General features: G+C 37.8%; 1 protein-coding gene across 1 annotated transcript in view; it reads right to left on the bottom strand.

The window, feature by feature from the left end:
- The window catches only part of AACS (acetoacetyl-CoA synthetase), a 42,832-nt gene that overhangs the window by 15,332 nt on the left and 4,573 nt on the right, over positions 1-22,927 (bottom strand). Inside the window, exons 3-8 of the mRNA XM_033008359.2 lie at positions 19,325-19,445; positions 16,204-16,317; positions 7,512-7,609; positions 3,565-3,679; positions 2,904-2,985; positions 2,094-2,241 (exon numbers count right to left, since the gene is read on the bottom strand). Coding sequence (XP_032864250.2) covers positions 2,094-2,241; positions 2,904-2,985; positions 3,565-3,679; positions 7,512-7,609; positions 16,204-16,317; positions 19,325-19,445 — 678 coding nt within the window. The remainder of the gene's footprint in view (positions 1-2,093; positions 2,242-2,903; positions 2,986-3,564; positions 3,680-7,511; positions 7,610-16,203; positions 16,318-19,324; positions 19,446-22,927) is intronic.

Below are 22,927 nucleotides of genomic sequence, written 5' to 3'. Positions count from 1 at the left end.
TTTTTAAAATAATCTCCCATGACCTGGCTTCATTTTCATTATTTATGTACATTATCTCACTGTGCATCAAGAAAACAGTACGTGCAGAAAAAACACCAGAAACATACTGCAGAATTGGAGAAACAGTTGTGAATTTGACGCAAGCTGCTTATTAGCATCTATAAGATCAGTGCAGTGGCAAAACAGCATTGAAGTGCGCTGCAAATAAGCAGTAATTGAAATGTCTTTACTGAAATGTCATCTCTTCTTGCATTTTTAACTATCAAAACCAAACTTTGGTTAATCTGAGGCTGGAAAATTAAATAAAGACCGTGGGCTAATTCTGCTCTTGTTGAAATCAATTAGAATCCTCCTATTAATTACAGTGGAAACAAGATTAAGCCAAGAACAAACAGAGGAACCAATCAAATGTGCAGAAGACATCCAAGAATGTCTTCGCATTGATTTTATTTGTAGGCACTATTCAAACTGACATATACAAAGCATGCAAACCATAGAAGCCTCTGATGCAATAATTTGGTTCCAGGCCAATCAGAGATTTTAGCACCAGAACTTAAGAAAATATAAAGTCACCCTGCAACACAGGAACTACAGAGCTGTTCAGTGGGAACACAGAGTCCTCATAAATAACGTATCATATTCAACAAACCATCACATTCTCTCCTCCCCAGCAAAGATGAGTAGTCTGTACCTAAACTCTCAGGTAACTCTGTATGAACTGAAAAGATGGTTCAGATGGAGAGCAGAAGCATGATTAAGGGCAAGCTAAGCAGCCGTGCAGATAACATGAGAAGAGAAAGAACTTTGCAGAGGAAAGTCCTGTTGTCTGATCTACATGTGTTTTTCATCTCCCTACTGTTCATCATGCATTGCTGAACAAAACACCTGTCCTGTTTTTAATAATCCATCTCTGCAAGTACTTAACCAGTCTAAAGCCAGCACAACTTCAAAACAGCTGTCAAACTTCAAAATATACCTCCTTCTTTCTTTTTCACATAGCATTTGTGTTCCAAAGGGACATTTTATGTGTCATACGATGCCGGTATGATCTCCTACTGATAAAAATAAAGCAGAGCATTTACAGGCAGCATCGGATTTGTCTGTGGGCAAAGCCTCCAGCCCTTGCCATCAAAAAATAAGGCAAGAATGTACACACTAGGGGTGTAACATCAATGTGATCCTGCCTTTGGGCTACCAACAGCCAGTCTCCCAAGATGCTCCTCTTGATTTTCAGAGCAAATAACAGAAACAATGGACACTAGCTAATAGTTATGCAGTTTAATTTATGCAAGTTGGTACAAATGTGCTATACAACACATTCTGCATGGCTTAATGGGAAAAAGCCCTGCCTTTTATTAAGGACTATGGCAGAGTTAAAGTTTCAACACTATGCCCGATGCCTGGAGTCACTTCCTGAACTTTAAGTTGCCTAGAACAACTTTTAGAACATGAATAGTAAGTGGAAAGCATGTAAGCATGGGTGATTTTGGCAGTAACTTCATATATACCTTTAGTCACACCAAGACACTGCCTAAAGCAAAGCTTCCATACAAAGCAAAAGCTACACTCAAAGAGACAGCTAACCTTCTGGCTTCCTTCCTTAAAAAAATAAATTGATGAAGATTACATGCTCTGAACTAATAAACATAGGGAGTGAAGTTTAAGGTCAAAAAATTCTAGGTAATAAAAACTGCAACCTCCCTATGGGCCTCAACTTGACAGTGTCCAAATGTCAGTTCCAAGCACCCTATTCAAGTTCTTTGGCTGTTCTTATACAAGTATCAGTCAGGCCAGTTCTACTAATGCTTTTGTGATTGACAATTGCTCTTAGGACATAGCTGAAGTCTGAAAGGTCTCCACACTAGTCTCTAAACCAGATTATTATATATTTTTATTAATCCATCTCTGGTTCCAAACAATTAATCCATATCTGGTTTCAAACAGTCACTAACAAAGTTTCACTGCAAGTTACTGAAAAACTGTCAGCAATCAATTCTTCCTTAAAGTACATTATGGTATGATACTGTCAAAAAAAAAATATGTAACCCAGGTAGTTAAATATAGATAGTGCAGCTCCAGGAGGGAAGACATACCCCTGCTGAATGAACCATGCATTTTGGTGCCCCTGTTGTGCCTGATGAATACATAATAAAGAGAGGATGACTGAAAGGCAGCTGCTCAAACTCCAGCTGGGGGGCCTGGTCTCCTTTTCCAGCAGCAAGGAAGTCTTCTAAAAAGACACTGCATAAGAGGGGGAAAAGAAACATTTAAAAAAATTTTTAAAGCATTAACCCAGCCCATATATAGTAGTACCTCTGTATCTAATAGCTCTTTTACAATAAGCTATTTACTCAAACTATGTATATTATTTTTATTCCTAGTCTTTCTACTCTTGGAATTTCTAATTATTTTGTTTTCTTTTTTTTTGTTTTAAAGTAAAGTATTGGTGTAATATTGCCATGTAACACAACAAAATCAAGCCTATAAATCTGCACCTATAACCTCCCGCCAGTCTTAGCAGCTCAAAGCAGACTGGAACAATCTGACACTCACAGTCTGAAACTCAACCATTACCAAAAGGTATCTAACATACATAAGCAAAACAAATTTTCTCTAAAAACATCACTTAAATTATTAATTATTAATTTCTGAAGGCCCTTTTCTCCCTGCTATATTCTCTTGATTTTTGCCTTCATTTGAGAACTATTAATACCAACAGTGGTTTTGTAGAAGCAAAACATCCACAGCAACATACTATTGTTTTCAGTATGAAGTTAGACCCACAGTAAGAAACCTAGCTAAATCCTAGTTTTTGTAAGTTCAAGAGGTCAGGCAGTTTCAATAGCTATCAGCATCCATCTCATCCCTAGTTAGGACAGTCACAGCTCAAAAGCTCCCATTACCTGTTTGGAATCTTAGAAATATCTATGGTTTCTCTTGAGGAGATGTACGGAATTACCACCACTTTTTTTATATCTGGAAGCCCTGGAAGAAGGAAGAAAAAAAAAAATTATTTCCTACATTCAGTTACATAAACTGAAGGTCTTTTCTTCCCGGCTGGATTGTACAGTGTAGTATGCTAAGTAACAGAAACAATTCTGATGCACTGAGTATTGAATATAGTTTTAAACGTTAAGAAACCTTGAAAGACTAAATTGTTACCTAAGATACGATTTCCTCAATATTGTCAGCCTTTTAAAAAGAAGTGTAAATCTGCAAGCTTTAGTGCTGTAATACCTCTTAATCTGTCCTCAGCAGCACTTCATGTGGGCTTAAAACAAAACCCTGTCATCAGTCCCTGTTCCCCCGCTTATACTGCTGACTAATTTATGATGATATATTTAAGCTAAGATAGCAAAAGACTGTTAGAATTACACAAAAGATTGGTTAGTTTTTACTCAAATCAGTTCTGAAATTCTAAGTGGCCACAGAGATACTGTAAAGGAGGAAGGACAGTGACAAGCTGTCAAAAGTGTCACTTTTAGTGGCAGTTCAGGCTTTGAGTGCTCACAGAACTACAGCATAACTAAGAGTAGTAAGAGTAAATGGTATGTAGTGAAATACCTTTTACCACACTAAGCAGCTTTTCCAAGTGGTTATGTTCTTTGCCATTGTATATAACAGCTTCAACAGAGAAAATGAGCTTAGGCTGAATTTGGGAAAATCTGTCCAGTACACCCTAGGGGACAGAGAAAAACAAGTTTAAATAGTTAAATTAATGGCTACAGGAGGAAAACTCACTGGATTCTAAATGCAAATCTCAATTCAAGCAAGGAATAAGGACAGGAGAATTGTTAAAAGACTGCCTGCTTGTCTTTTACTCACCCAAAATATTCAAAGTACAACAGGTTTGTAACAATCTATTTCACAGCTCCCAAATATATCAGAGATAAAATCACCACAGAACACCGTTCACTGAAGGTTCAAGTTCACAAAGCTTTCTACGCAGTTAAAAATTCATCTTAATCACACAAACTCATCCAAAGACGATAAGCACCTGTGATATGAGCAGGAATTAGGCACCTAATTTAACTGACAGTCCAGGGGACTCCTATCTGCATCTGCAGCGGGGGCTCTATACACCCTTGTGAACTGCCCTGACGCTGCTTTGACAAGGCACCAGGAGTTTGGTAGGCAGCATGGATGGAAAACTGAAAAACACCAGTCTTCTGGAAGATGCATTTATCATACTGCAAGGTGGCACTTTCACATGAATTGGCAGCTTTGTTCTGCTACAATTAACAAAGGAAACTGTACCACTGATTTTTACCAGAACAACTAGATATTGAAAACACACATACATACATACTTCCAACAAAAAACTACCACAGCTCCTTTCTAATCTCTGGGGCAGGACACATTCAAATGCTAAATTTTCAGGTGTCTCCTCCAGCTTACACTATTTCAAGAATTTACTGTAGCTATTATCACATTTGAGAAAAACCCTTCTGGCGCTTCTATTTTTTTTTCAGGTACACTGCATGCAGCAGCCTACCAGAAATGGATCTTTTGTATTCAACAGCAAGAAGCAAACCATTTTAGTAAAAGCTCTCAGCACACAGTAATGTTCACCCCTCTCTAGCTACATTACTTGAAACATTAAGAACTACAAGATTACTCAATACTGTAAAATTGTCAGCTCACTGTTCAAGAACATTCTCCTAAATCATGCTGCAAAAATCAGACTTCAGTCATGTGTTTATTCTTCCCAGCATTCTTTATTCTTCTCTATCTCCTGCTTTGTCCTCTACTTCGCAGCCAAAATGAGACACAAATTATCACTAAATCAAAAGACCAACTCAAAAATATCACAATCAACTAATCTCTATTAAACTCCCCCTTTCCAAACTGAGCTGATCAAGGTTGCAAGAGTGCCTACTGCAAAAGTACAGATTTTCTGTCCTGACAACTTCTCCATGCTGTCTTTTTAGAAAAGCTCAACCACAGGTAAGGTACAGGGATACAACTAAATATAAAACATGCAACTGTCTCCACTGAATATGTCACTTAACTTTCTCTTCAATCACCCGAAGATACATTTCCTTTTCCTTGTTCACATCATAAGAAAATACAGTGACAATGCACTGACATCTAACTTTATCAATTAGTTTAAAACAAAAATCACCAGAATCTGTTTTGGTGGCACAAGAGGTTTTCAGGAAGACCCTGATGCATTAGCTGAGAAACTCAGAAATGTAGATTTAATACATTAAACTTACCCTCTAATGGAAATGCAATCAAGTTTCCTGCTTTCTTGGATATGTTATCATACCTACTTCTGCGTACCATTTTCAAAGAACAAACCAAGCAGCCAAATTACACACAGCATGTGTGTGTGTGCACATACACATTCATGTTGAGCACATGCATACATACCCCATATCCATGCTGTCTGATGTTTAAAAATGTAGACCAATAAGACTAAGGGTACTCTAACAGAAGAATCAAATCTGAAGAGAAGTGTGAATCAGAAACAGAGATGACTACACTTCTCAGGGTTTTACTAATCCTACTAACAGACCCAGTTGGATTCATTAGCACTGGCAGGATCAAATCCCACAGGGCTTTCTGGTATGATACAAAGGCAATACAAACAGATGGAACATGTAATTGCTACACTGGAACTTTAATCCAACCAGATGGCTCAGCAAGGAATTGCTTTCATGAAAAGCTCAGGTATATCAGACTGGCTCATTCTATTCTATGAGCCCTAAATCCAGTACTAAAAATGGTGCAGGGCCCTATGAATGGAGCAGCACTGATTTGCTAGGGCTCACCAAAGGTTTTTCATAGTTCTAAGAGCAGAGCCTCTTTTTAATCTTACATATCCAACAATTTCTTATGAACTGGCTGCAAAGAACCACTTTCCTATTAATATACATATATGGATAACAGGGACTAGAGAAATGAAGTAAAAGCTGCCAAGAGTGGCATTCTGTGTGGGAGGGAGCTCACTGGTTCTCTGACAGCAGACTTCCTGAATGCTTGCAAAGTCTTTGGATGTATGGCATTCAGAGTCTGCGATGCGTAGGCAGTTCTGAAAAGTGACATTTCTAAGTTTCACAAAACATATATACACAATTGGATTTGAAATGTTGAAAACGCCACACTATTTCCCAAAACACAAACAATATCTTCATTTATGTTAACAAGACTAATGCAACTGCAAAGAAGGAGGAATATCTTTTCCTTAGGGTGGAAGCCTGCATCCCTGAGGACCTCTGCTGATCTCCCTGAAGATTTTAGGGTTTGAATTCATGCCAAGACATGCTGCCAAGCCAAAGGAGAATAAATGGTATCAATGGTTTTTTAATGAAACTTAGCTTTGAAGCAGCAACGCCATCACAAAAACTAAATAAAGCTGGGCACTGAAAATAACAGCACATCATCATGGACAGAAAACATACCAGTACTCTAATGCAAGCAAAATGAACAATCTTCCCCTAGATGAAAGATCAAATCACATTGCAAAGAAAATATTCCATACTGTCATTTTCTGAGCAAGCAGAAAATATTTGTAGAACAGATTGATCATTACATGCTGTAATGACTTTTTTAATCATTTTTTCCCCTCAATGATACAGCCTCAAGAGTAAGAAAGTGGAATGCTGCTGCCCTCTAGTGCTAGTCCAGAGATGACGGTTCCATACATTTAGCCAGCTACTAGGGTTAAACACCGAGATTGCAGATATAACATATATATATAACCTAAAAGTTTTAATATTTTTCTGTGTTATGCAATGCACAAACAGTACATTCTCCAACTGCTTTCATGAAGAAGAACGGTTCAACAATTTCATGCAGTTGCTTTCATGCAGAAGAAAGGTTCAACACTCCATTCTGTAAGTGATTTATATCTGTTGCTGCTTATGATGTGTGCTAAAGACTTTCCAAAGAAAGCAGAATATATTCCCAAATCTTACAGGGCACAGTATTTGAATACCATGATCATTTTTTCCATAATTTACACAGCATTTATTCCTACACTAAACAGAGTTAAACAGGTTAGTGATATTAGCCTGAAATTCCTCATCTTGTTGGCAAACAGAAAGGCTTCTGGAAAAGACCAACTGAGGTGTTGCTCAGTTTACCCACATAAGAGGCAGAGGAAGGGACTACTTAGGCAAAGAAACTGGACCATGGCTAAGCAGCCTGGGGAAAGATTTGTGAAGGGAAGGCCAAGCCCCAGACAACTCTGTTGCATTGCTGCTCACTTGCACATGTAATATAATAAAAGCTCACCAAGACTATGGATTTCACCTGAAAATATCGCAACAGTGAATTAGCTAAAGATACTCAAATTACTATGCTGAAAGTCATTACTGACAAATGAAAGCACGGGGTCTAGTTCAGTTTATGGAACCTAGAAAAATCTGGTGTACTTGGCTGAGCCAGGAGGTGGCAGTAAGACAAAAGTGAACAGGATCAATCTGTGACGCATTTATCACCTTCACATTTGTCTGAAACACAACGACAGCTTTTCTGCAACACGCAGTAGTAAGGCTACTCACATTAATGCCGAAGTCTGGTGATGTTGAACTCCAGATAGCACCAATACTTGCAGCAGCCAGCATTGCTTCCACCGCATGAATGCTGTTTGGTAAGTAACCTATGACATAATTTGAACAGTTAGAGATGGAAGAAAACAAAAAATACCAAATCTTATAGAAAATATATACAATAAACAGTTGAAAAAAAATTTACAAAAAATTGAAAAATCCTAGACTTAAGTATCCTTTACGAGTTTTCCACATAATTGTAACGTCTTCCTTTGAAATCAAATCAATTACACAAGGAATTAGAAATCACTCCATTTATAAAAAGTTGTATCAGTTTTTATATCTACAAGGTTACTCCCAATTTATAGATATTTCTGCTTGATTAATGACCCTTTGAGGATAAGAGGGCAGCACACTGAAAAGAACTGGGGGGGAAAAGAGTACGTTCAAATCATTGAACAGGGTACATAGAGACTAAGAATACAGCATCATGCAGGGGAATAGAACAGGTCTGTAGAAGCAGCCACCAGAGAAAGAACAAGTATCTGGAAGGAAAGATTATAAATAGCCAGTTCAAAAGCAGAGATTCAGCTTTACAAAGCTAAACATTGTCTGGTAGACACTGCCAGAATCTTGAACACAAACAAGTGAAAGCCATGTCTCAGCTGATAAGTGAATAATACAGTGGGACAAGCCCTGGAACACTCCCACATAGACAGAGCTCTTCAGGTTTCTCTCATTAGCTCGCAGCAAGATTTAAATTTAATTTATCAAGGCATACAGAATAAATCAATGTCAAGAAAGCTACATCTTCAGTGGGCTCAATTTGCACAACTCTCCCGAAGGTGTTGGGTATCTGAGATCGACTCTCAACAGAGCAGAATCCAACCCACAAATTAAAACATGCAACTGAAATTCACAAACTGCACTGAAGTAGATGAAAGGTCTGGAGTTTTAGATCATTCTTTTTAAGCAATCAAAGAGTACTTAAAAAAAGGTACATGACAGGCCTAATTGCAGTACTCTGATATTTAATTGGAATTCGATGTTTGAAAGCCAACTTAAATGGCAATAAAAATGCTTTCCAACCCATTTAGCAGAAGTGGTGAGCACTAGCAGATCCTGGACTGCAGTGCAAGTTGCAGATGCTCCACAAGTATCTACCGGACAGCAAAAACTCACTAGTGCTAGGCTCTATTCAAAATAAAGATATTTATGGATGTACTGATGCACTTTTCAGGACAGGAACTAAAAATCACAGATCTTAGTAGCAATTTTAGCAAGTAGGAAGGCATTGAGCTTGATTTTTGCTAGTTTGTCTACACAGCTTGAAAAAATGTATCCTTTTTCAACATTGTAAAAAGTAGATTTTAAATCTTAATTTAAACAGATTTTCTTCACAAGTCAAAATCATTAAAATCAGTTTTTTTAAACCAGCTTGACCACTTCAGTTAATCTGTAAACTGCTGTGCTTTTGGTACTAGCAACTTTGAAAACAGCATTGACTTAAGCCCAACAATTTCTGGAAGAAAAACACAATTGTGAATAAAAATGTTGTACCATGTTAAGATATAAATTACTCTCTAGAACTGTCTACAGTTTGTGGTGTTTTGTTCAGTGAAGATCTTAAGTATATAAAGCGCAGCAAAACCTTGCACCCATAAAGGCATTATTTATTGTGCTACTTTTCCCTTAGGGTCAAGGTTTACGATGCAAGGTACAGTATCCCAAAAATTTTAATTATTTTTCTTTTAAGAGAAGTCTTCCTCCCTGATTAATTTGAGATTTGAAACATACGAACCAGAACAGACTAAAATGTCATCTTGTGTGATGGAAGCCATTCTTTTGTAATTGATGCTAAATATTTCCACTGATCATTTCGTGGATGGGATTAACGGGGAGCTGGAATGCAGTGAAAACTGGAAGGCGTCTCTTCATGCTTTGGAGCAGTTACTACCTTGCCGTAGCTTACAAGCACTGGTTCTATTATAATCAAGTTCTTCTCTTCATCACTCCTACAAAAGCCCTCAAGGCAAGAACACAAGTCTCTACTTATTACTATGAGCCAGACAATTAAATCATTACTTTGTTAGTCGGCTTTGAGGCAATATTTGAGTTTTAGAGGATATCAGCCCAAACTGCCAAAAGGTATGAAACGTGAAAGGTAATTTACTCTGCATCTCTGTATCTGCACCTGATCATTGCAGGCAGCCACCCTGCTTGCATACTGGGATTTTAGAGTATTTGTCCTAATCCCCAGCACCAGGTATTACGAATAAAAATGTGGTTCTATTCTGGAAAGAGATCCTCCAAACATAGCAATGTAGGAACTCGTGTTGCTTTTTTCTCAACGGCTCCCAACTCTAAATGACACAAACTACTTCTCCTATCAGTCTTTCAAATTAAAACTGGATTCTCAAAAATAAAAATTATTTCCTTCTCACATCAGAGATTCTGCAAACCAATTACAGCAACTGTCATGTACGTAAAACTCCCTGCATTTGACTGTGCCCCTTGAGATATCAACTGACTCCTCAGAGCATTCAGTAGGCTTACACAGGTCTTAAGCATCTAAAACTTGGTCAACAGGAATGTTGCTGACCAGGAGGATGAAATATCCAACTTTTTTAGCTGGATTCACATCAGGGGTCACAGAACAGTGACCTATGTACAGAAACTCTGGACTACAGAATAATAATACTACAGCTATTTTAAATATTCATCATATGCTTGTTCATATATTTAACTAGAGCCTCCATGTTCCTTGATACAGAATTTCTGCTAAGGATCAAAACTAGCATTTGTCAACATGGGTAAAACCTACAGAAGGTACTTCTCTATCTCTGTACCTTAACTTACCCATTTCTTGAATCTGATAAGAAAGGTGGAAACTACCTTCTGTTACTAAATAGAGGACAATCTCCATACCCGCTTTGAGTGAACTAGAAAGTAATTGAATAGAAGGCTTAAAACACAGGAATTGGGAACCCAGCAACTAGGAATTCAGAGTAGGACATACTAAAGGTCCTAGCAGCACTCCTCCTGACCTGTATGTATGTATAAAATCTCCATAAGGACAAAGAAATAAAAGCTTTACTTTGACTTAAAACCTGTGACAAATCTCTAAGCAGGACAAGGGATATCTTAAAAACACTGTATGCATTTTTTTTTTAAGAGGCAGTTACAGCCTGATGTGCTCAGGACAGCATTTTCTGTCAGGTACCATTTACTTAATCTAGCGTACACTCAGATTAAAGTTAGGTTTGTTCATTTATACTACAGCACATTACCAACAGAATAGGTGAAAACTGTAGTCCAAAAATTTCTGGTATAATCACACTGGACACTGTCAAAAGTCTAATTTCTCAGAGCGTTGAGAACACATTCCTTCCAAGCATATAATACCTTCATGAAGTAGAAGAAATGTGTACTCAGAGGCATCCAGTCATTCATAATCATCTGAATGAGGAAATAAAAACTTGGACCCTGCATCAAAGATTCACTTTGAGCCTTAGAAGACTGCATCAGGAAGAAGGAAAGTAGGGAGTTGCAACTGAAGTATCTTCTCAATGGCGTATACTGGTGATCTACACCAGCTCTCAAACAGAAGAGACAATTCCATGACCAGACTTCCAGTTTCTCTTTTTGATGTTAATATAGCATTTCATACTCCTGCAGGACTTTAAAGTGGTCATCCTACCTAACGTTACTGTGGCCTGAGACTATTAGTAACATGCTAATCTTCTTACAAAGCTAGCTTTTAAATCCACGTAAGCAACTAGGGCTAATACAGTTACTATGGATAAAACACCAGCTTTGAACAATGTAATTCACTGATGTTTTGTTGAGGATTTTTTGTGTGAACACATGGGGAAGATTCATTTGTTTTTAACTGCTGACTTGTAATAGAACAAAGCTGGCTACAGGGATATAATAGAAGCAACCTACCCAGAACTGAAAAACACAGATACTCCCAGTTTTATTTTATTCCTGCTGCAGTCTTTGTTATTTGCCAAGCAGATGGCCAGTGGGAGACCAGGAATACTTCACATGTGGATCTATGTAGCTTGAATTAGGTATTGTATCTGTCGCTTCCAACTGTTCAAGCATCACTAATAGTATTGCAAGACATCTTTAAAAGAGATGTTTCATCACACATCTGCTTCAATTATGTTTACTATTAAGCGTTATCTCCTTAGTGATGGAAAGGGAAGACTAGGATGAAATCAAGCTGAAAAAGTGCTGACATTGCTGCTTGTTCGCCCACATTCACCCACCTCCAACTTTAGCATACTATTACTGTCATGATGCAACCGTAAATTGTATTGAACAAACTAGGGGATATGTTAAGTATAATGAAAAGTTAAAATAGTCTTGTCTAAAAGGCAGTAAAGCACGAAGTTGAAATTCAGAAGAAAACTATGTTAATGGTCCTGTGTATAATTCTCAATATTTTAAGTGATTTTAAGAGAAACTGACAAAGGACATCAGAACCTGGCAGGCTAACTAGGCAACTACAATAAAATTAAGAAAGTATCTCCCTTCTATTTGAAAGCTGATTTTTCAGAAGGAGTAAAAGCATGTCCTGTACTACTGCTATAAACCACATGAAGAATCACCCTTCCTTTTACCACCTGCTATAAATTTTGTAACAAATTAGGTCCTAGCAGATTTTGGCAAGCTTTGGAGAGCCTGAACTTTGATACCACAAGTGGGGTGTATGACTCAAACTTTCCTACCCAACACTTAACATATCTCCCCCATTTCAATTTGAGATTTGGAGAAAAGCCCACAGCTTCAACCTCTGACTGTGATGTTATAGTTTAGCTCTTTCCAAGACTGCCAATATCCTCTGGCATAAGAGAGAAACATATGAAAGAAGTTGAGACCAAATTTAAAATATATGTGTGTATCTATCTCAATAGCTGGATTGCTGTTAAAAATCCCATCAGATTTCTTGCACAGGGAAGCTCTCCCTAGATATGGGCTCCTGCCCAAGGCAAAGCAATCTGACAGAGTCAGGAGTCTAGGACTGGGGGCACCAGGGGAAGGCAAGGAGGTAGAACTGCGCAACAGCTCAACTGATGGGAGCCCATACGGTTTCATCTGACTGAAGATTACAAGGAAAAGAGTGTCTCACCAGCCAGAGTAAAGAGGCAGAGTGGAAAAAAGCAGGATGTGAGAAATTGCCCAGAAAAGAAAAAGCCTGTGAAGACTAGGTAATTCAAAAAGCTCTACCTGAGCCCGAAAACATACTGTGATTTTAAGAAAACAAAGAGGTTGCCTAGATTTATTAATCTTTTCTGTTATCAGAAGTAGAGGGCTCTGTAAGGACTCTAAGCACAATGAGAGCCTGCTTCCACAAATAAGCTATAACTGCTCATAAAAACGTGCTTAAGCTATCAAGATGCTCAAGGGGCCTGGCATAGATACTGGGTACTGACAGCAGCTGGGCAGAAAGGTCTCTGCTGTGGAAGTGCCAGACAGGAAACTTTTGCTCAGGAAACACACAAAAAGGCCGAGGGAAAAAAGAAAGCTGCAGCCTACTCAAATGATGGGAGCTTAACTCCAGAGATTTAGGGAGCTGGGATCCAAACGGTGGCTTTCATTCTATTTTCAATGTATTTGTTTCCTTTTTTTGTTTGTTTTGGGGTTTGTTGTTTTTTTGTTTTGCTTTGTTGTTTTGGTTTTGGGTGGTGTTTTTTTTTTTTTAAATAACAGTAACATGACCGGACAGCCAGAGTGTAATTTGTACCTCCTCTTGAAATCACTAAAAATCCTTCCGGGCTTCCCACTGCAGTCAAGGTGCACATTTTCTCTCCCAAGAACAGGACAAAGTGCACATTTAAAGTCCTACCTTTTCTGTGGAAGGAAGCCCTGACGTTAAGGATGAATTTTGAACAGAAACTTGGAATTGCTACCTTCAAGCACATAAAAAACTGTATAAATAAAAATAAGCAGTATCTGAAGCATACTATTTTATTCATACAATCTTATTTTTTTAAAGCATCAACTACATTTTTTTGGTTTAAACGTGTAAAGAGGTGAGCTGCCAAAACAACAAACAAGATTCAAGAGTCAGGGACCCTCCAGTTGTGCTAAGCAAAAGTCATTAACTAAAAGGAACTGTTATTAAAATTATGATGACAATAGCATTATTAGCTCAATTATTAGTACCACTGGCTACAGCTATATTTCAATAGCATGTTTTCTCCAGCTAAAGAGCACGTTTCCCCTGCATGGTATACCTTTCTAAGAAATGCTCACAAGACGAGCACAAAATGACAGCATCATATGTTGTCTCCTTTTCCCAAGCATAGCATTCCTAACTGATTTTGATTAGAGGAGTTCTAGCAGTGATAACCAGGTTGCCAACAGGACTTTCATTCACAGCTTAGAACACAAAACAATCTCACACAAGTGAAATTCCTCAATCTTAATTCAGAATGTATGTTCCCATTAAACATGACTGCACCTGGTCATATTTAAACATTAGTATTATATCTGTTACCCTGATGAGCAGTATTTTCTACCCAGAGATTAAAAACCTCTCATTTAGCATTAGACATCAATATGTAAAGTCTAAGAAATGGACTTTAACCTGAATATTAGGACAGCAAAGAACAGCAGGTTTCTACTCACAGGAACACAAAGCTACATCTGTTGCTACTCACACATTTATAGCTAGTCCTCCCCCCTTGTACTGTGTTTACACCCGCAGTTTTCATTCACACAAAATATGAAAACATATCCAGTAATTACTGTTCTGCATTGTTCATCACTTTCCCACAACATATTTCATCATATTATGGGATGTGAAACTGGTAGAGAGCACCCTTTTTGCCACTTAGGCATAAGATTTAATCCTTCAGTTTAGCATAATCAGCTATACATATGGAAGAGCTGTTTTGAGTCCTATTACTACTTTCTTTACTTATAAAACAATAAGGAATAATGTATTAAATCTCCAAAAGCAGTCTACAAAACAGAGCATGTGAATTTGTTTTGTACACAGCAGGAGAAAGTTAATTGCAAAAGTCAAAAAATAGTTCATTCAATGGGCTTCACAATGACAAACAACATTTACATAAAGCACTGGAAGCGATCAACAAAAGCTTGACTAGGACATTGATTGGTTAAATGATGTCCAAGTTTCCAGTTATATGCATAATTATGTATTGTTTTGCCAATGTCTTTGGGGCAGCTTTTTAAAATATACACGACCCACTTTTACTATTTGACATACACATCAGAGGACAGGTAGCAAACACCACACTTAACTGCTAAATACTCAAACTTTGCAGAGTTTAAGTTTTCCTATTCCTTAGTTTGGTTTCAGACAGAGGCTGTGGCTCCTCAACAAACTGTCAGATATGAATGTGACAGTGTTAAGATTGAAAACAGACAAAATTAGAGCCTCTAGTCTTCATTCACGCAAACCTTCCTGACTTTGCTGGATGCTTCAAACCCAATTAAGGATTTAGCTCTTAATTCTATGTAAAAAAAACAAGCCACCAGCTGTGATAATTAAATGTTCAGTTACCAGTTCTGAGGAATACTCTTACCATATGCATGAAGTATGAGCTCTCGCGTATATTTTACATTTGCAGGCTGTATTTGTGGATTTAATAAAAATACTAATGCATATCCTTCTAGTTTAGAAGACATGAGTTCAAGTTGTGGCTCGTAACATGCAGAAAACAAACCAAATAGTTTCATCACTTCGGGTTTGCATCATATAAGAATTTGCACATACTTAGGATAATGGCCAAGTATTGCTCAAAGAACATGGGATTCCAGTAGTAAAAGGGATATGCACATCAGCAGAATACCAGGTAGGAGTGAAGGAGCTTCAAGGATAGTGCAGTTTAGTCTTGCACTACACTGAAAAAACTATGTTACAGAGCACATGAACTACAGAGATTAAGTGGCTCAGCTGGAAGATCAAAACCAGCAATTTAGAAATAAATGGACTGAGGACAGCTTGAGTAACTCTTTTCCATGACTGGACTGTATACTGTACAAATGTTTCACAAGACAAAAAGCTGTTTATATAGAAAAATCCACATGACAGTCTTAGGACTGGAAATATTACTCCAGAAAACTTTGAGTTACTGAATGGATCACAGGGATCTAGCTCTTAAACTCTACATTGATATGGCTTGAAAAGTTACTGCTCACAGCTCTTCATTACCACTGTTCTGGAAGACACTACTCCGAGAAGTACCGGTGGCAGAAGGTAGAACAAGTTCATTCCTCAAGAACTGTAATTCACTCTGCACCACACTGACCCTGCAGCCCCAGGTAGTAAGTGCCACCTGGCACCAGAACCACAAACCTGAGACTATAATTTCCAAGATTCCCCCCAATCCCCTGAATCGGACAGACCATGTGAGTTAAGGCTCAGCTAGATACAAAGTCTCTATCATTTCTGTTTCCACAGGGTGCTTATGAAGCAGACCTTAGTGAAGCTATGAATGAGGTATTTTCCTTCCCACTCCAGTGCTAGAGAACTTGCAGGATAATCCAGGTTCCTTTCCTCTAGAAGTGTATTTCATAGAAATGTAAATATAGCAACATAAGAGCCTTTTATTTAGAATGTTTCTGTGAAATAGTATTTCATATTCATGTTTCTATAACCCTGACTACTCACTTGCATATTTCAAGAAAATTTCACCTCCTGTCCTTTAAAAAAGTTACTCACCCACAACTCTGTCTCCTACTTTTACTCCCATCTTCCTCATAGCTGAAGCATACAAAGCTACAGCTTGTCTCAGTTCTTCAAAAGTAACTTTCAGGATTTCTTCTTTGCCTTCCTCTGAGGAAAGAAGATTAAAAGAACCAGTCAGAAATTATGCATTGCAACATAAGTAGAGTTTAGTACAAACAACTAATTCTGGAAGAAAAATAATATAAAGCAATTTTAGGAGAATTGTTTCCACTAGTATTTATACTTTTTGTTTTTCAAGTTCCTCTTATGCTGTACCAAGCTTTCCTTTTTAATGGGAATCAAGTATTGACCAGTAGTATTTATTCAGTAGGCATAAGGACATTTTTTGAAGACAGGAACATACACCTGTGAAAATACAAACTATTCACTGGAAAAAGGTGTGTTCTCAAAGAACATTCATAATAAATAGATTGCACTCACCAAGGCTACTTTCTAACATAGAAAGAGCAACCTAATTTCCCCTTTTTGTTCAGTTTTCTTATTAGGTCTAAGAAGCAGCATCAAGGTGCCAACTTTGGGTTTTATTACAGCAAGTCACTGTTGACTAGAAAATCATGCACATACAGTTATTAAGGTCTGACGTTAAACGTGCTTTTTAAGCATCTGCATTTGCAAATGTACCACAAAGCAAATAAACTAAACTGGACCCCATTCATCTCTGAAAAGAGCTGCAGGGTGTTTTCATTTTTATACTAAATGTCATACATTACATAAGCTGTTAATGAATCACTCATGAAACAAAATTAACAAATCTAAATGTTATGAAAGGCAAAGTTTGTCATCTTAAAGGTCCCTTCCTGTACTTCCTCAGTGTGACTCCTGCTAACCATTTGACCCATCCTGTTTCCAGCATCCAGCACTTAGGAAGACACGTATGCCAAGGATCTTGTAACAAAAATGTAGTGTGGGCCTTGGTACAGCAGGCCCTTGCAGAACAGCTACCATCAGTCTGATTTCCTTAAGCAGAGAACAGGATTTTTTACTCTTTTGCCTTCTTAGACTTCCATCACAGTGATTTTGGACTTACAGGGAGCAAGAGAGCAGGTTGTGATGGGAAACAACACAGAAGCCAATGTAACACGTAGCTCATAAGCAGAGCAGGAACTGCCAACAGATTCTGTGTTCCCATAGAATAAAAGGAAACAGGACTCTGATCTTGCTCCGTAATTAAAGATCCCAGGAGAAGGAAGTCACAAATAAGAGTCACAGTAGGAGCCAGTGACAAGTGAATTTGTTTAGGAAAGTTATATTTACATTCCTGTGGTCTCTTACACCTACACTGGTTAAACAATCATCCCTAGTGAACACATGAACCTGAGAGGTTCCCAAAACACCATTCTGACCTTGCAGCAAGGGGTTAATAAAAAAAATACTCTGACTTAAGAAATCTTAAGAAGATTAAATACAGCAGAAGGTCATGAAAAGAATGCAGGTGGAAGTCTGTACACTGTAGAGAAATGTGTTCACTCCAGCACTGATACAGTATTCAATTGGAAAGTAATTTTGCTCCTTTTGGTATCCTCACCTGTGACTATGTCTCCGGTACACCCCATGACTTCCTAACAAGAAACAAGATCTAGAGGAACAATGTAATCACATGTCAAAAAATAATTCACTAAGTTGATAATAATTCCTTCAATAATTTGAACTGAAAATATTTAACTCCACTTTTTCTCGAGTTGCATTTTTAGCTTTTAACACTAACAAATCAAACACATCAATTCTACATACATTTAGAATTGACTCGCAAATCAGTGTTTGGCTTTCAGCTGTTGCACAAGATGTACTTAACTACATTGATTTTTTCCCTCCATTAAATACAGAAGAAGCTTTTCTAATGATCTTGAATTTGGAAGCAATGAGTTCACCACTTTGAAGCCAGATTTTTGTTACAAGCCTCATTTCTACCAGACTTCACCAGATCAATTCTTATTACACCAAAACTGGGTCACAGATTTTCCCCGTCTCTCTGAACCGGTAGTTGATTTTTTATATATATATATATATTTATATATATATATATATATACACACACACACACATGATCAAAGAAGTTTCTTTCAATACCTCTAAGCAGCAAAATGCAACTGAATTATTTTTTCAGCAGTAAAAGACAATTCTGTTAGCTGTTTAAAAACAATGTGAGACAACAGAACAATAGTAACACACATGTAAATCAAAAAGTGACCTCCGTTCATCAGAAATCACAATCTAAGACTTAACACCTACACAATCAATCCATAGTTCTGCATAATTTTCTCTGCTAATGAACTGTAAGACTGCCTTGTTTATTGTTAAGCTATTAAGAAGCATCACTGTTCAGTCTTATGATAAGGATTAGGTCCAGCAAAAGGGAAGCTCAGAATACAACTCCCTAAGGAAGCACTCACACACCTGCACAGAAACTAATCCCATCTAATATAGATTAGAAACAGTTTTTAAAGTTACTAAAGTCAACAAATACATCAAAAGGACTTTTTTTGTCTTAACATTACATCCACATTATGAGTATACTCAGATTCTACCAGACTTATATCTTCTCTAATATAACAAAAAATTAAAACTGAGCTTTGTGTTCCAGAAAAGTGAAATTCCAAGCCTTCCATGCATGTAACTATCCTTCCTTTCTGTATTATCAAAAGTAAAGTTAACTCCTACTTATGCCCCATATATTCCTTAGTATTCCTAAAATAAAAGGCATAGGAAGAAGGTAGGAAGGACAATATCAAGCAGCAGTGTCAAAATACTTCCTTAAGGCAAGCATTAGGCAAGTGTTTGACGTGTGAAGTAATAGCTCAAATATTGAGTGATGCTGAACACAGTACGATCTTCACTACCTTAATGCAGTTAAGTACATTCTAAGAAAACAAACTTTAGTTTGCCAAGGACTTTTCAGAATTATCTGTATTCCCAGAGCATATTTTGCTCTTTTTTGCAGAGCTGTATCATAGATTCTTAAGAGCTACTGACTTCATTTTCCTCTTTTCTCCTCACTCAAGTCAGTTTATTTCAAGGTTTCATAAAAAGCAGAGCTGTTTTATAATGCCTAGTCCTACAAACTATAAATAAATACAAGCCATTCATTGTTTCTTACTTGCTGCATACAGTGCAATCTTGTCATTGTCCTTGTGCTTCAGAAGATTTTCTGCATAGTTCAGACGGCTACCTTTAAACCATTCTGGGACATCTGCAATAGTTTTGGATGTATCAATCACCTGAAAAAAAAAAGACATAATACGTTCCTGGAAAACTGTAATGTAATTTTTTTCAGAGCATTGTACAGAAATCAGCTAATTAATTCTAAGCTCTTTATATACTCTATTAGGCAAGAATAATTTCTCCCAGTTCATGGATGGCAAACAGACACTAGATCCTGTAATTATAGGCTGGAAAATATGAGTAATTTGTCAGCTATCACAAGCAAAGACATCATTACACCAAAACCAGAAGTTCCTTGCTGACAGTTCTACCTTCAGACCAGCCTTAAAAACATAAGTGAAACAAACCACTATGACTACATCCAGACCACAAGATACACGCAAACCATAATCACGCTGTGGTTTTCCCTCTGGGAACATCCCAAACAGAGACTGAGTTACAGTGTATTGTTGCTCTCTACCAGGCCATACACTCCAGCCTCCCCCTCATAAAAATCAAAGCATAGGAAGGTATGAGTAGACATTGTTCCCCACCGTGAGTCATAAAGTACAGAGACCAACATCAGGAACTTAAACAATGGTAATTCAAATTAACCCTAGACTAAATAAGTAAACTGTGTAGGCAAACATAACTAAAACACTCAACCCATCATCTTTCAGGATTAAGTTGTAATAAACATTTAAGTACTCCACAGCTTCATCCAGAGTGCTGAGGTGCTGCTACTTATCTCTACAAATAACAAATATTGTATTATAATCTGTGGGAGTGCACGCTTCTACCATCCTTGATTTGCTGTTTTCTAAAAAGAGGGTCCAACAACTTAAGAAGCCCATATTAAGTAATTCCCCGTTTAGGACTAAGACACAAAAAGAATTGAAAAATGCAATGAAAAGAAGTCACAAAAATATATTTGGCTGAAACAACTTCTCATCCTAAACTAATGAAGCCTCAAAATATTACATTACCCTTTCGTGTCACAGTTCGAACTATACCTTTAGTAACAGTGATAGGTAAAGAGTCCCTTAGCATTAGCCACAAAGATGTGTAAATTCCTTCCAAAGTACACCACTGTTTAGAGATTCAGCTGCCCAGCAGCACATGTACTTTGTAATCTCTAAATTGAAACTTTATTGTATAGTTGTGTTTTTAAAAGCTTCAGTTTATACCCTCAGTTTCTCTGTCATGGACTGCACATGCATTACAGGAAGAATGTTCTTTTGGACCAAGTAAAAGGCTCTTCTGAAAGCCAGCTAGAACTCAAAATACCCCTCATTCCAGAAAACCTAATATGTGTGCTTTGAGATGTTAAATGTATTTATTACTGGAGAAAACCCTGAAGTTAATTTTTATATGAGAATTTAAAGCTCATGTGGAAGTGCTCTACTGTATTACTTTATTTCAAATTAATTTTCTAAAAATAGGAATGCAAGTAGACAACTTTGCTTGTAACAATTTGCTAGAATCGTTACAACATTCACAGTTTATCAATTCAAATTGCAGAAATATTTTTTTATACCAAAATATATTACTGCAGTAATTAGAAGCCACTCTTAAAACTGACTCAGTAATGAGTTCCTTAGCTTGAAAAAAAGTGGGCAGAAAGTTTTTAGCATTTTCCAGGACAAGATCTAACATAACCCTATTTTTCCCTGAAGTGTAACACCCCTTCAAAGAGCTCCACTAGCATGAGGTGCTGGACTCGCATACTTGATGCTCCATTTTTTCTACTCAGGTAACACTTAAGACTCCTAGTTAAGTCCATATTCTTTGGTAGGGGTACTTTGTTATATGAACCACCTGATCTCTCCCTTAGATGGAAGTTCTCAGCAAGCAACAGAAACTCAAGGTCTGCTAATTATTTAGCAAGAGATCCCAGTTCCAGCAAGTCTATAAAAACAGAGCTCTGCAAAACTTTCACTTCACACAGTCCCAAGAAATGCTCAGCAAGTCTGCAGGAAAGGGAAAGCGCAGTCTACAGTACTGCTGACTGCAGTCCTCATGCAATGAGTAAGGCTTTACTCCTACTCACTGCAGCACTAAGGCATACAAGGCCAATTTGTGTGGTTTGCTGAGCATACCAACTATCAACTGTACTTCATGCCACCAGCTCCTGTTCTACAATTGCTCTTCATAGCAGCTGATCAGTGACTACTTCCCTAAATCTCAGCAGCTACAAACAAGCACCACATCAGGAATATCCTGTCCATACCTCTACTGCATTTCCCCTCCTTGCTGTGGTTTGCTAATTGTGCTATAACCATGCATTAACATGCACCAAAGGTTCTGCTTACCCTAATCAGAGACTATACCTTTGAGAATGAATCTCACCATTACTACAAAACAGATAATCCCTGACTTACTGTGGTACACGTGATATTCTGTATAACGTGAAGAGCAAAGCAGTATGCCTCATGTAACACTAGAGAGCAGATACTACCAGAATGCTCAAAGCAGCCCTTCCACAGGAACAGCTGTCAGGTACTTCTTTTAGCAAGAACAGAAATGTTTAGACTACATCTCATTTAAAACCAGCAGCTACCTGTAACTTGACATAATGCCAGTCCTGCCATACCAGGATAGCTTTGCACACTGCAAGTACCTTTGTTCTTTTCGGAAGTGACATGAATATCAATTGCTATAGAGCAACAGGAGCATGTTTACATTGAATGTTTAAAAACTGCTAAATGTAAATAAAACGTGGCCACCTGTATTATATATACAAAAAAATTTATTGTTTTTCTTAGAATGACCTGTGAAAGTAGAAACTACTTCACTGGGTAGGAACAAAGGAGTCAACTCTGGTTCATGAAAATTTTATTTCCCTCAAAACATAATGCTTACTTCCAACAAGCAGCAGGGACCAAGGTGTAAGACACTTCAAACTTTTCAGCTCTTTAGCTACCACAGAACAGCTGCAGTACTATGACCAGCCTTTCCTCCTGACATGCAACAGAAATGTGCCAACTGTAAGAATTAACAGCAAGTCAGCTTTGAGGCTCAGCAACTCTGGAGTCAATCCTTGAAGCTGACACTGAGGGAACGTTAGAAACAAGCAGCATTATCCATAAAGAGCAAGTCAAGTATCTTCCTTTGCAGTCCTTGTCTATCAGCTGCATCTGCCTCTCCTGTTTTAAGATCTTGCATCACAGCAAGACCCTTGTAGAATAGGTATGCAGCAGCCTAGAAGCTTACAAGTAGTCTAGTTAAAGCCTTCCTAGACATCCCTGTCTTCACACTTCTCATCCTCAGGAACCATCCACTTTTAGGCCACTACTGCCTGTTTCAGTCTCCCTTCCAGTTCACCAGCCATTGGTGGTATCTGGAGCGGCAGACTTCCAGAAGTGCTAATCCTGCAAGGCAAGAGAATAAGAAGCGTTACTGTCCAGCTTGCTCAGTACAGATACAAGGATGCAAAACAGCTCCTCTGAATTGCTTGCTCAGGAAAATTTGCACTCGTGAAAATTTAGAATAGCCTTGCTAGCAGCACAGAATATGTAGAGAAAATAGACAGTATCCAAATACAATCAACCAGATTTCA

This window comes from Tyto alba, unplaced genomic scaffold (genome assembly GCF_018691265.1).
Source record: "Tyto alba isolate M040663 unplaced genomic scaffold, T.alba_DEE_v4.0 Super-Scaffold_44, whole genome shotgun sequence".
NCBI classification, from domain to species: domain Eukaryota; kingdom Metazoa; phylum Chordata; class Aves; order Strigiformes; family Tytonidae; genus Tyto; species Tyto alba.
The sequence above is the reverse complement of the archived record's forward strand: the minus strand, read 5'-3'. Positions and strand labels throughout refer to the sequence as shown.